The sequence below is a fragment of the Salmo salar genome, chromosome 22 (assembly GCF_965601325.2).
Source record: "Salmo salar chromosome 22, fSalSal1, whole genome shotgun sequence".
Lineage (NCBI taxonomy): Eukaryota > Metazoa > Chordata > Actinopteri > Salmoniformes > Salmonidae > Salmo > Salmo salar.
In genome coordinates, this window is record NC_138312.1 from 5,052,723 (window position 1) to 5,065,166 (window position 12,444).

A 12,444-nucleotide genomic window follows, 5' to 3' on the forward strand; every position below is an offset into this window, starting at 1 on the left:
GGCAGAGAAGTGGGGCACAATCTATATGTGAGCAATAAATGTTTTCCTGAGAGTATCCTGTCATCGTCATTACCATCATAGTGGGGTAATATTTATCATATAGCCTAAGTATATATTATATATACACCTCACATGTGACCCGTGATAAGACTATGCAATTTATATATTAACAAAGCCTGTTAAAATGTTTATCTGACTCCATAAAGATGATTCAGCAATATGCAAGATAGTCTAGTTGAGTTACAGATCCTCTGGTGTGGCACAGTTGGTGGAGCATGGCGCTTGCAATGCTAGAGTTGTGGGTTTGATTCCCATGTGGGATCAGTATGAAAAAGTACAAAAATGTATTCACTCAATGTAAGTCGCTCTGGATAAGAGTGTCTGCTAACTGACTAAAATGTAAAAATGTACAGGAATAAGAATTGTCTGCCAAAGGCAAATAGATTTAATTACATTGTGAAATGAATGATTACATTATGCTTAAGTTAGAAAGCATTAACAAGCATTGCAAGGCATTATTCTAGGGACGATCAGATAGGGAGAGAAAAACAAAGGAGCCATGGACCATAGCTCATGGGAGTGAGAGAGTATCTCAACAGCGCAGGTCAGGAGCAAAGAAGAGAGAGAGACAATGAATCTAAGACTGTTTTATAAGCATCTGAGTTAGTTGGATTCAAAATCTGAGTGGTTGACCAATTGCATTACTGTTGAGTTAACTTCCACTCAGACATCAGACCTACAGGATGTTATCACAATAGAACCTCTGCTACCCTGAGGTGTGACAGAATGGAGATTGGCGAAATAATGCAGGATTTCTAAGACAACATAGAGGAATCCTTGCATACAGTTGATAAGGGTCACTTTGTGGGCTGGGACCACCCTACATCGTCAGTATTTATATTTGGTGGCATACACAGAATTAGATTAGAACCCCAATCAAAAACATCTTTATTGCAAATTGTTATTTTTAGTAACACTGTAATCAGTTAATCTTAGCCCTTGTAACAGTTATAACTATAGTTCACACATTTCATTTGCAAACTCATCTCTTTAAGCTGCAATATATAACTTTTTGGGCGACCCGACCAAATTCACATAGAAAGGTGCGTTATAGATCTGTCATTCTCATTGAAAGCAAGTCTAAGAAGCGGCAGATCTGCTCTATGTGCGCCATTTCTACACTTCCAGTTCACCAGCTTCAAAGTGCTGAAAATACAATATATTTGGTTATGGAAAATATATTTCACAGTGGTTTAGATGGTACAGTGATTCTCTACACTATGGATTGCTTGTTTTGTCACATATACAATTCTAATAGTTTGCCTAATTTCAGTTTAACAGTCAGAAAATTGCAGAGATTTTTGCATATTGCACCTTTAAAGCTGGGCGTACACTACATTATTGTGGTGCGATTTAGATATCCAAGACACGTTTTTGAGATCGGAGACAAAATCCCCATGTCGGCTGCTCGGGGCCGGCCGCTGGGGCACCAAAATCTGAGGGCTACTGATACCGGTCCCGTCTTTGAGCCATCCCGGTATTTTCAAACGTTTAATTTTATTCGCACAAAATCTGCAATGCTCTTGTAGCGATGTCTTCATTTTTATTCTACAATGTAGAAAATAGTAAAAATAAAGAACAACCCTGGAATGAGTAGGTGTGATAAAAAGTAAAAACACATCTTAAAAAACAGTAAAACTCCATTTACAACTCATTTCATACAGTATTAATCATTAAAACCATACTGGCTAGTGAAAGACACTCACAGAAATAAGAACACAATACACAGTCATTGAATGAAAGGCCGGCCCAAGCCTTTTGGAGGGCCCTAAGCAAGATTTGTCATGTCACTTATTGGCAGGGCCGCCACAGCTTCAATGTCTACATGCAAATGCTAAAAAGCTATCACTACAACTCAGTGTAAACAGGCTAATTGAGGCTGTACTGTACCCTCCTCTAAACTCCTATAGTGGCATTAAGGTACAAAATGCCACTCCACTATAATGTTCTCTACAAAAGGCAAAAGAGTGTGCTCTGCTTCCTGGAGGTCCAGTGCGATGGGGGTAAGGGAGGTAAAGTACTTTCTCAGCAGAGCCTCAGTTGTTATTCTTTAACTCAAACCTGCTGTACACCTGTTTGGACTTCATCTTGTTGTAGTGGTTGACCAGGTCTAGTTTGCTGTGGCCTAAGGTCATGCGTTTGTGGTCCTTCCGGTTTATCATGGCGGGCGGTGGCGGGGGAGTCTGCTCGCTCTCCGGCTCTGTCTGGGAGAGGTCTGGCCCCCCAAAGGCTGTGCTGTGAGGAGGAGACCTCCTGAAGATGTAGGTGTCCTTCTCAGTTGGGGGGAGGAAGTCCTTCTCAGTTGGGGGGAGGAAGAGGTCGGTGAGCTTGTTGATGACGGAGTTGGAGGTAATCCTCTGCTTGGCAGAGAGTTTGCTGTCCGGCATTGGAGACTGTGTCTTGGGGCTACTGTTGAAGAGGCTCGACTTCTGATCGTATAAACCAAGAGCCTGAAACTTGGACGTTGTTCCGCCAACGTTTGGTTGGCGGAACTCTGTGGGGATGGACTTGGACCACTCTATCCCGACCGATTGGCCGATCCCAGAGGAAGGGTGCTCTGTAACTGGGCTGTGATTGGTCCCATTGGGGGAGCCTCTCCTGTCTTCGGCAGTCTGATTATGAAGGGAGGGAGTTAGTGCCCCTCCTCTCCTCTCAGGGCTCAGGTGAGAGTTGCTGGTCTTTTTCTTGTCTTGACCTTGAGTGACCTTGTAAACCGTATTGGTCATGCCGGGTGCTGCCTTGATGCTGGACATGCTGCAACTGGATTGGCTGCTGGAGTTCTCTGAACTCAGAACCCTATCCCGTGACCTCTCGGGGAAGAAGTCTAGCCCCATGTTGGGCGCAGTAACAGGGTAGGGGTAGTAAGGGAGACCCTCCTCATCTGGGTTATGGAAACAGTCAATGATCTGCGAGTCAGCGTACAGGCAGCGGAATTCTCGGTCGAAGCTGTCAGTGATCTGCCCAGAGAAGTGCATCACCATGTTGCTGTGGACCTGCGCTGAGAGCCAGCTGAAACTACAGGAAAGGAAACATGATCGAAAACAATGACATCTTCAACAACAAGTAGTTGTACAGTATGTACACACAAATGTACACAGTACTTAATGGGCTAAATATGCCATACAGCAAATACATCCCTACCCAGTAATGTTCTACTTAAAAACAAATTACCTGTAGTGCATAGCTTTTTAAACTCACAAATGGTTTGCACACTATTTATAAACCTTCAAAAAAAGATAAGTACATCCTGTGCAAATGGTAACTAATTCTGGTGAGACATATCTTTTTAACAGCTTTAGACGACATGCAGCAAGCAATATGACAGTTTGGTAACACTTTAATTAGGGCGTATAGTTATAAAACATTTGTTTTAAGCATGTATGAGGCCTTATAAAGTTTTATAAATCAACTTAATGTCGTCTTTCTATGTGGCAATTTCCAACAGGCAAAAATGACTGACAGGTCCGATTCATTATAACATGACACTTACACATTATAAGTAGTTCAAAGATACTTATGACAAGTCTTATAATTAGTGATGGGGAAAAAAAGAGATGGTTACATATCGCAATATTATTTTGGATGATATTATATTGATACTTTGACTCCAAGTATCGATTTAAAAAATATATGTATTTATTTATTTGCTAGGTAGGGTTAGCTTGCGTTAGTCGGCTGTACCTGCACCAAAACTCTGGTGTTTTTCATCCTATAGCTTGTTCTCCATCTTCTTTTTAAATAGTGAGCTAACATGTTTTTTGCACTTTTTTCTTTTTATTTCACCTTTATTTAACCAGGTAGGCCAGTAGAGAACAAGTTCTCATTTACAACTGCGACCTGGCCAAGATAAAGCAAAGCAGTACGACACAAACAACAGAGTTACACATGGAATAAACAAACATACAGTCAATAACACAACAGAAAAGTCTATATACAGTGCTTTAAATGAAGTATGAAAATAAATAGGCCAGAGTTGCAAAATAATTTCAATTTAGTAATTAAACACTGGAGTGATAGATGTGCAGAAGATGAATGTACAAGTAGAAATACTGGGGTGCAAAGGAGCAAAAATAAATAAATAACAATATGGGGATGGGGTAGTTGGGTGGGCTATTTACAGATGGGCTATATACAGGTGCAATGATCTGTAAGCTACTCTGACAGCTGATACTTAAAGTTAAAGTTTTATTTCCATGACTGATCAAAAAAAAAATTGCGTCTCTCCGCAGCAGACATATAGTGAGCAATATGTTTGGGACAAATCACAATAACATCTCAGTAATGAATTGCGATAAATATAGAATCGTGAGAACCATGAGAATTGCAATACATATCGTATTGGCACTTAAGTATTGTGATAATATATTGTGACGTCCCTACTTAGAATGCACTATGACCACATAATACGTAATGCCTGTATAATAATACCTGTGTTATGAACAGTTTCATAGGGGAAGCACGTTTTCAAGACCAAACAAATATGAACAGGCTAACTTTGAATTAAATTTGAATACTGAACCAGAAGAAGAACTTGGGTACATAGCATCTCAGTGTTCCTCTGTATGTGAGCAATTGTTTTTGTTTGAAGTACTACTGATTTCCCTTTCATTGTTGTAAAGCCTGTCATACGGATGTGCTTGATAGTCAAAATAGCTACCACCTCCAAATATAAGGTGTTTTGTTTGAATTTCAAGATAAACATAAAATGGAACTACAGATATATTTCCAGTAAACTCTACAGGTAAATGCTTTTGCATTGACTGAGGGCTTGGCACATGCGTACAAACCTCATTGTTTGCACACTCACCCACAAGTTAAACCCTTGTAGACCGTCCTACCTGCTCCCTACCCAGTAATGAATCATCATCAGCTGACACTTCTATCTTCCTGTCTGAACATGAAGGCAAAATCTAAACATACAAGCTACATATTCCCCATAAAGTGAAGTGAGACAAGGAAGTAAGGCCAAGGAAGAAAAGTACACATTCTTCTCAACTTCCTCTACACACCTTCCTCTAGTCTTCATCAAGCCCATAAAACGCCCGAGGGCTCTCAAGAACACGTTTGTTCAACTGATACAAGTGCTTTTCAAAATGGAGGGTGTACGAATGTTTTGCATGAGATTAAGTGACAAGAGCAATACAGTGTAGTTAATAAGTACATGTATGCACTTCTTCAATTGTTAAGACACACTTACTGGGACTAATTTTATAACCACTCCTATCATGGTCAAGTATTATTTGCTTGTTTCAAATGCTTCCACTTCTATCAATGGTACAAGAAAAGCACTGTTTACTCCAATTAGGGGAGGGGTGGTATGGTTAGGAGAAAATAAAAAAATATATGTACATTTTTAAATATATACAGTACCAGTCAAAAGTTTGGACACACATACTCATTCAAGGGTTTTTCTTTATTTTTCATTATTTTCTACATTGTAGAATAATAGCAAAGACATCAAAAGTACGAAATAACACATATGGAATCATGTAGTTACCAAATTGTTTTTGAGAGAATGCCAAGAGTGTGCAAAGCTGTCATCAAGGCAAAGGGTGGCTACGTTGAAGAATCTAAAATAAAATATATCTTGATTTGTTTAACACTTTTTTGGTTACAACATAATTCCATATGTGTTATTTCATACTTTTGATGTCTTCACTATTATTCTACAATGTAGAAAATAATACAAATAAAGAAAAACCCTTGAATGAGTATATGACTGGAAATGATGCAGACAATTACATTAATGGAAGCTACAATCTATCTGCAATATTAAAGCTGATCTCCCCCCCCCCCCCCCCAAAAAAATACAAACATTTAAATAAAAGCACCGTAGGCCACTAGCTTTGGGAGACATTTAATCGACATCAAAGATAGAGCTTAATGCAGTGGTTATTTAGCTGTTATAACTATTACATAGCGGAACATATTCTTTTTTTGCCTATAGAGTCCCCCTGAATCCGTTGTGATAACGTTTTCGTTATTAAACCATTTATCTGTAAAAACTGCTTATAGACAACCATCAAAGTCTGCTCTCCATCTAATGGGATCACAGCTACCCAGCCTTGCCTGACACGACAAACACTTGCTGCACAAGGTGACCTTCCTCCTAGAGGACCTATCCCATCCACTCTCCAAAGAGTTTGACCAATTGGCTTCTGGATCCCGGTACAAGGTACCAAGGCTCAACTGAGGGAGAGCACAAAGCACTTAGGAATGGGATGTTTACCTAATGACTAAAATTACAGCTATGTTTGCCTGAGTCACCTTACTAGATAATTCAGAGTGCCACCCAATGTTGGTAGACAATGTCCAGAGCAAGGCTAGAGTTTAGCTGAAGCAGCATACCGTGCAATATAGGAATTCTCAGTTCACGCTTATTATGCTTTAGATTTACTGCAAATGAATAGATAAATAATTGATATGTATTTTCCCAAGACACATGAGTACAATCCTTACCTGTATGACCCAGCAATGACTTCCTCACAGTCTATAATCATAAACTTTTCCTGGACCTGCCCGGTGAATTTCTTCCCACTTTTAGTGCAGTACGTATCTCCACACACACTGCGGATTCTCATGTTCTGGAAAGGTAATGAAAATGTCAAATTTTGTGGAAATAATAACACCAATAAGATTAACAATGTCTAATTAATCATGATGTATGTTTGAAGGTAATAAATGGTATCAACCCATCTTCCGTTTTCACACTGAAAAAGTGTACCACTGCACATTGTATAATGAATGCATGCACATGCGTGCACACACACATAGAATAAGAGGGAAAGACAGAAGCAGAAATACAGCGAGAGAGAGGGGGGGAGAAAAGAGGGAGCGAAATACACAGAGTATAAATAGTACATTCTATTCAGCAATCCATCAACCCATGCACCCACCACATCCCATACTTACACCCAGGTGAGAGTTCTGGATGTCCAGTGCTGCACACATGTCAACAAAGTAGTTGAGATTCTTCTCATCCAGGAGAATGTACACAGGGACCTTGCGTTTGTTCGAGGCCTCCATCAAGTCACACAGCAGATCAACGTCTGTGAAGAGGTCCATGACCAAAGCTATGACCTGCACACACAGGGAAAAGTTGATAAATGCAAAAATGTAATTTTATGGACGGACAACAGGGTGCAATTCTGTTATTTTCTATTTGGTAATTTTATCTATAGGCCTATAATAATAATTATGTTTATCACATCTGTATTTTGTACCAGCCAAGTATGAACGATAATTAAAACGATCATACAATTTTAGAATCAGAATCACCGAGTACATTTACATGTACCAGGAATTTGACCTGGTGAAATAATTTGCTAACACTTCCTATGAATGTACTCCCATAATGCAGTCTAAGCACATTTATAAGCCTTATGAGCAATGCATAATGCACAACAAAAGGTGCTTCTAGCTGCTCATTAACATCTACATAAAGCATTATAAGCAGGCTAAGTGTTAAGCTAAGTGTTATAATGCCTATATGAAATGCTCATTGGGAAATTTTGTCAAGAGTGATTCTGCAATCATGTTTGGTGTGCAAGACAGCTAGGTGTATTAAAGCAGTGGTTCTCAAACCTCTCACCGGGGACCCCCAGCGGTTCTATGTATTTGATATATTCCAGAGCTAGCACACCTGATTCATCTTGTCAACTGATCATCAAGCCTTTGACTAAGTCAAACAGGCGAGCTAGTTCAGGGCTACAACAAAATTGTGAAACGTCTGGGGGTCCCTGAGGAGAGGTTTGAGAAACACTGTATTAGAGGGTGTGCAGGAGAATGGGAATATACCCTTTTTTAGCCTATTGAAAAAAGAGGAATATACCCCTTGATGAGCACAATATAATGCTCTCTTAATGAGGTTTACATATATGGCATTATAACGCTTTGCTTTGTAAGGCATTATATAGTATTGGTCATAATGCTATATGAATGTAGTAATATATGATTAAGACACATATGATGTGCATTATAATGCATTATGCAGAGGGTATTCTAAGGAAGTGTTAACAATTTTATCTAACACAAGATAACTAGGCATGAGTTGAAGGCCTGAATGCCTCGGTACATACTGTAGTAAAAAGTATTGCTATCGCAATAGGCTACCTTTTCTTCAAATGAATATGACACACACATTACAGGCTGAAATGAATGTATGAAACATTGAGGACCCTAAGAAAATTATAGCCTAGGCCTATGGGCTACTGTATGGGGAGGCCTCTTGCTCCAAAACGAAACCTTAAAGGCTTGTATGTCCCCCCATTTCCTTTAAAATAAATGGAGGTAAATTAAGGTGTGTTTTAGCGACAACACACAGCTTTTCCAGATAAGATTGTAAAACATACAGTACGTGGGCATGTTTAGACATGTCAAATAGTTCAATTGTTTGTATTAAAGCAAAATAAGCCTATAGCCATGCCACAGGAGTGGACAGAGGTAGGAAAATAACCCAAGTGCCTTTTAGGGGACATTAGCCATTGGCCGTTACTGTGTGTGTGTTTAAATATATATATATATATCTATCTATCTATCTATCTATCTATCTATATATATATATATACACACACACACACAAATTCAATGACTTACCCTTTTTGCTTTATTAATTAATGACCGAATGAGGTCTTTCACATTGTGAGTCTTGTCCCTTTGGAAATAGATCTGTGTTTCTGAGGGTCCGTATCGTTGGGGGTTTTCTGGCCACCCTAGTTCCAGAATAGGTGGCTCTTCGTCGGACATCATTGGGAAATAGGTCCCCGAGGTAAGCTCCGACACCGTATCCCCCTCCCCAATGTCCCCCTCAGTGCCATTTGAGCTGTTGTCGGAGCTACAGTTCTTGGCTGCATTCTCCGTAATATAATGAATCTCAAGCGGCGAGAGAAAATTTAATTCCCTTTCCTCTGTCAGAACTCGTCTGTATTCCTTCTCCCCAGACTCCAACAGAGCGTCTGTTGCCAACCTGGCTGCCTCGTTGTGGCTGAGTTCGAGCGTCGAGCCTTGTCGCCATGGGTTCTTCACTTCTTCTAACCTGTTGGCGAGTTTACCAAGCGCTTTGCGCCCGGAGTTCTGTGTCGGCCGGAGCGCGTCGGAGCTCATCATTGTGCCTACGCAGCACTAAGGTAACAGATGGCGGTGTACTCTCGTGCACTACAGTACTCTTACAGGCATATAGCAAATGTAATCTCTAAAAACTAGTAGTCTCTTTATGAAAACGGCCTGCGCTGAAATGGACTGGACTTCTCTAGTTGCCGATCATGACAGCGACTGTAGGCTATTCCCGCGGGGGCTTTGGTATTGTTGGTCTAATAGTCTGTTCAGAAGCACACCGCCTCTTGCTCACCGGGGTGTAATCATTAGTTCAAAAAGTTGCGTTTTGCAACGAAAACAAGAGTTTCTATTGGACACATACAGGTAGGTCTCGTCCTTTTTCCGTTTTCTTCCGTTTACGAAAAGTTTTGCAACAGAATCAGTGTAATGAATACACCCCAACGTCATCTGGCTCCACCTCTCGCTCACATGATATGAAATTGAAAACCTATCCCCAGCGTCTCTTTATGGTAGCCTTCATACAGTGCATTTGGAAAGTATTCAGACCCCTGGACTTTTTCCACATTTTGTTAAATAATAAAGAATAATAATTCCTTAGCAATCTACAGACATTTTTGCAAAATTATTTAAAAATATATATAAACAAAATACCTTATTTACATAACTATTCAGACACTATGAGACTCAAAATTGAGCTCAGGTGCATCCTGTTTCCATTGATCATCCTTGAGATGTTTCTACAACTTGGAGTCGACCTGTGGTAAATTCAATTGATTGGACATGATTTGGAAAGGCACACAACTGTCTATATCAGGTCCCACAGTTGACAGTGCATGTCAGTGCAAAAACCAAGCCATGAGTTTGAAGGAATTGTGTGTAGACAGGATTGTGTCGAGGCACAGATCTGGGGAAGGGTATCAAAACATTTCTGCAGCACTCCACCAATCAGGCCTTTATGGTAGAGTGACCAGACGGAAGCCACTCCTCAGTAAAAAGGCACATGACAGCCCACTTGGAGTTTGCCAAAAGGCACCTAAAGACTCTCAGACCATGAGAAACAAGATTATCTGGTCTGATGAAACCAAGATTGAACTATTCAGCCTGAATGCTGAGCATCACGTCTGTAGGGAACCTGGCACCATCCCTATAGTGAAGTATGGTGGTGGCAGCATCATGCTGTGGGATGTTTTTCAGCGGCAGGGACTGGGAGACTAGTCAGGATCGAGGAAAAGATGAATGGAGCAAGTACAGAGAGGTCCTTGATGAAAACCTGCTCCAGAGCAGTCAGGACCTCAGACTGAGGGCAAAGGTTCACCTTCCAACAGGACAATGACCCTAAGCACACAGCCAAGTCAATGCAGGAGTGGCTTCGGGACAAGTCTCTCAATGTCCTTGAGTGGCCCAGCCAGAGCCCGGACCTGAACCCGATCTAACATCTTTAGAGAGACCTGAAAATAGCTCTGCAGCAACCTGACAGAGCTTGAGAGGATCTGCAGAGGAGAATGTGAGACACTCCCCAAATACAGGTGTGCCAAGCTTTTTATTTTATTTTATTTTAATTTCACATTTATTTAACCAGGTAGGCAAGTTGAGAACAAGTTCTCATTTACAACTGCGACCTGGCCAAGATAAAGCAAAGCAGTTCGACACATACAACAACACAGAGTTACATACAGTCAATAATACAGTAGAAAAACAAGTCTATATACAATGTGAGCAAATGAGGTGAGAAGGGAGGTAGGGCAATAAATAGGCCATGGTGGCAAAGTAAATACAATATAGCAATTAAAACACTGGAATGGTCGATTTGCAGTAGATGAATGTGCAAAGTAGAAATACTGGGGTGCAAAGGAGCAAGATAAATAAATAAAATAAATAAATACAGTAGGGGATGAGGTGGTAGTTTGGGCTATTTATAGATGGGCTATGTACAGGTGCAGTGATCTGTGAGCTGCTCTGTAGGGTCATACCCAAGAAGACTCGAGGCTGTAATTGCTGCCAAAGGTGCTTCAAGAAAGTACTGAGTACAGGGTCTGAACACATATGTAAATGTGATGTCAGTTTATTATTTTTAATACTTTCTCCCAAAATTCTGAAAACCTGTTTTTTTCTTTGTCATTATGGGGTATTGTGTGTAGATTGATGATGATGGGGGGGGGGGGGACCCTTTTAGAAAACCCTTTTGCAAAAAATAGTACCCGCAAAACACCAGTCTCAATGTCAACAGTGAAGAGGCGACTCCGGGATGCTGGCCTTCTAGGCAGAATTCCTCTGTCCAGTGTCTGTGTTCTTTTGCCCATCTTAATCTTTTCTTTTTATTGGCCAGTCTGAGATATGGCTTTTTCAGAGTCGCCTCTTCACTGTTGACGTTGAGACTGGTGTTTTGCGGGTACTATTTTTTTGCAAAAGGGTTTTCTAATGATCAATTAGCCTTTTAAAATGATAAACTTGGATTAGCTAACACAACGTGCCATTGGAACACGAGTGATGGTTGCTGATAATGGGCCTCTGTACGCCTATGTAGATATTCCATTAAAAAAAATAATAATAATAATCTGCTGTTTCCAGCTACAATAGTCCTTTACAACATTAACAATGTCTACACTGTATTTCTGATCAATTTAAACGCTATTTTACACGGACAAAAAAATTGCTTTTCTTTCAAAAACAAGGACATTTCTAAGTGACCCCAAACTTTTGAACGGTAGTGTATATATATGTAACATTGGTGGTATTGCGTTTCAGGGAGGCCTTTATGCCTGCTACGTTAGATTAAGGGCTCTACACAGTCTAATGTTCCACCTCAATTCGGCTGAGAGCTCTCTCAATTCCACCCCTCCCCGTGAGTGGGATAAAGTTATTAAGTGACAATGTAGGATTAGCACTCCATTGTTTTAGTTTTTTTTGTAGTCTGCATAGAACAAACGAATGCATGGCTGCAACTTCTCCTAGTACGCTGTTACAAACCTATACCTGATGTCACCTTTATTTTATTACATAGGTTATAAGTAGGCAATGTAGGCCTATTATACATTGTTTATAGGCCTACCCAATTTTGTATGTAATAGGCAAATGGGTCTCAAGCAGTGTCAAAGATATGGCTTCTGAGTTGTGTGTCCACCTAAATTTGACAAACAGGTCCACAAGGCAAGCCTATCTGGTAGTAATTTACCTCTATTTTCAACCTGGTCTCAGAGCATTTCATATTATTCTGGATGTATTCATTTGTGGATGCCATCACTCATTTCGTATGATATGTTACTATTTACAATTCGTATTATATGTTACAAATTTGCAAAACGTATGATACATTACGAATTCTAGTTAGGT

General features: G+C 40.2%; 1 protein-coding gene across 1 annotated transcript; it reads right to left on the reverse strand.

Moving 5' to 3' along the window:
• Positions 1-1,489: 1,489 nt before the first annotated feature.
• sack1c (scaffolding CK1 anchoring protein C) lies at positions 1,490-9,463 on the reverse strand. The gene is made up of 4 exons (XM_014165898.3): positions 8,656-9,463; positions 6,973-7,140; positions 6,520-6,644; positions 1,490-3,075 (listed from the first exon to the last, which is right to left on the reverse strand). The coding sequence occupies exons 1-4, from the start codon at positions 9,163-9,165 to the stop codon at positions 2,097-2,099; spliced, it is 1,782 nt and encodes a 593-aa protein (XP_014021373.1). The 5' UTR covers positions 9,166-9,463; the 3' UTR covers positions 1,490-2,096.
• Positions 9,464-12,444: the final 2,981 nt, after the last annotated feature.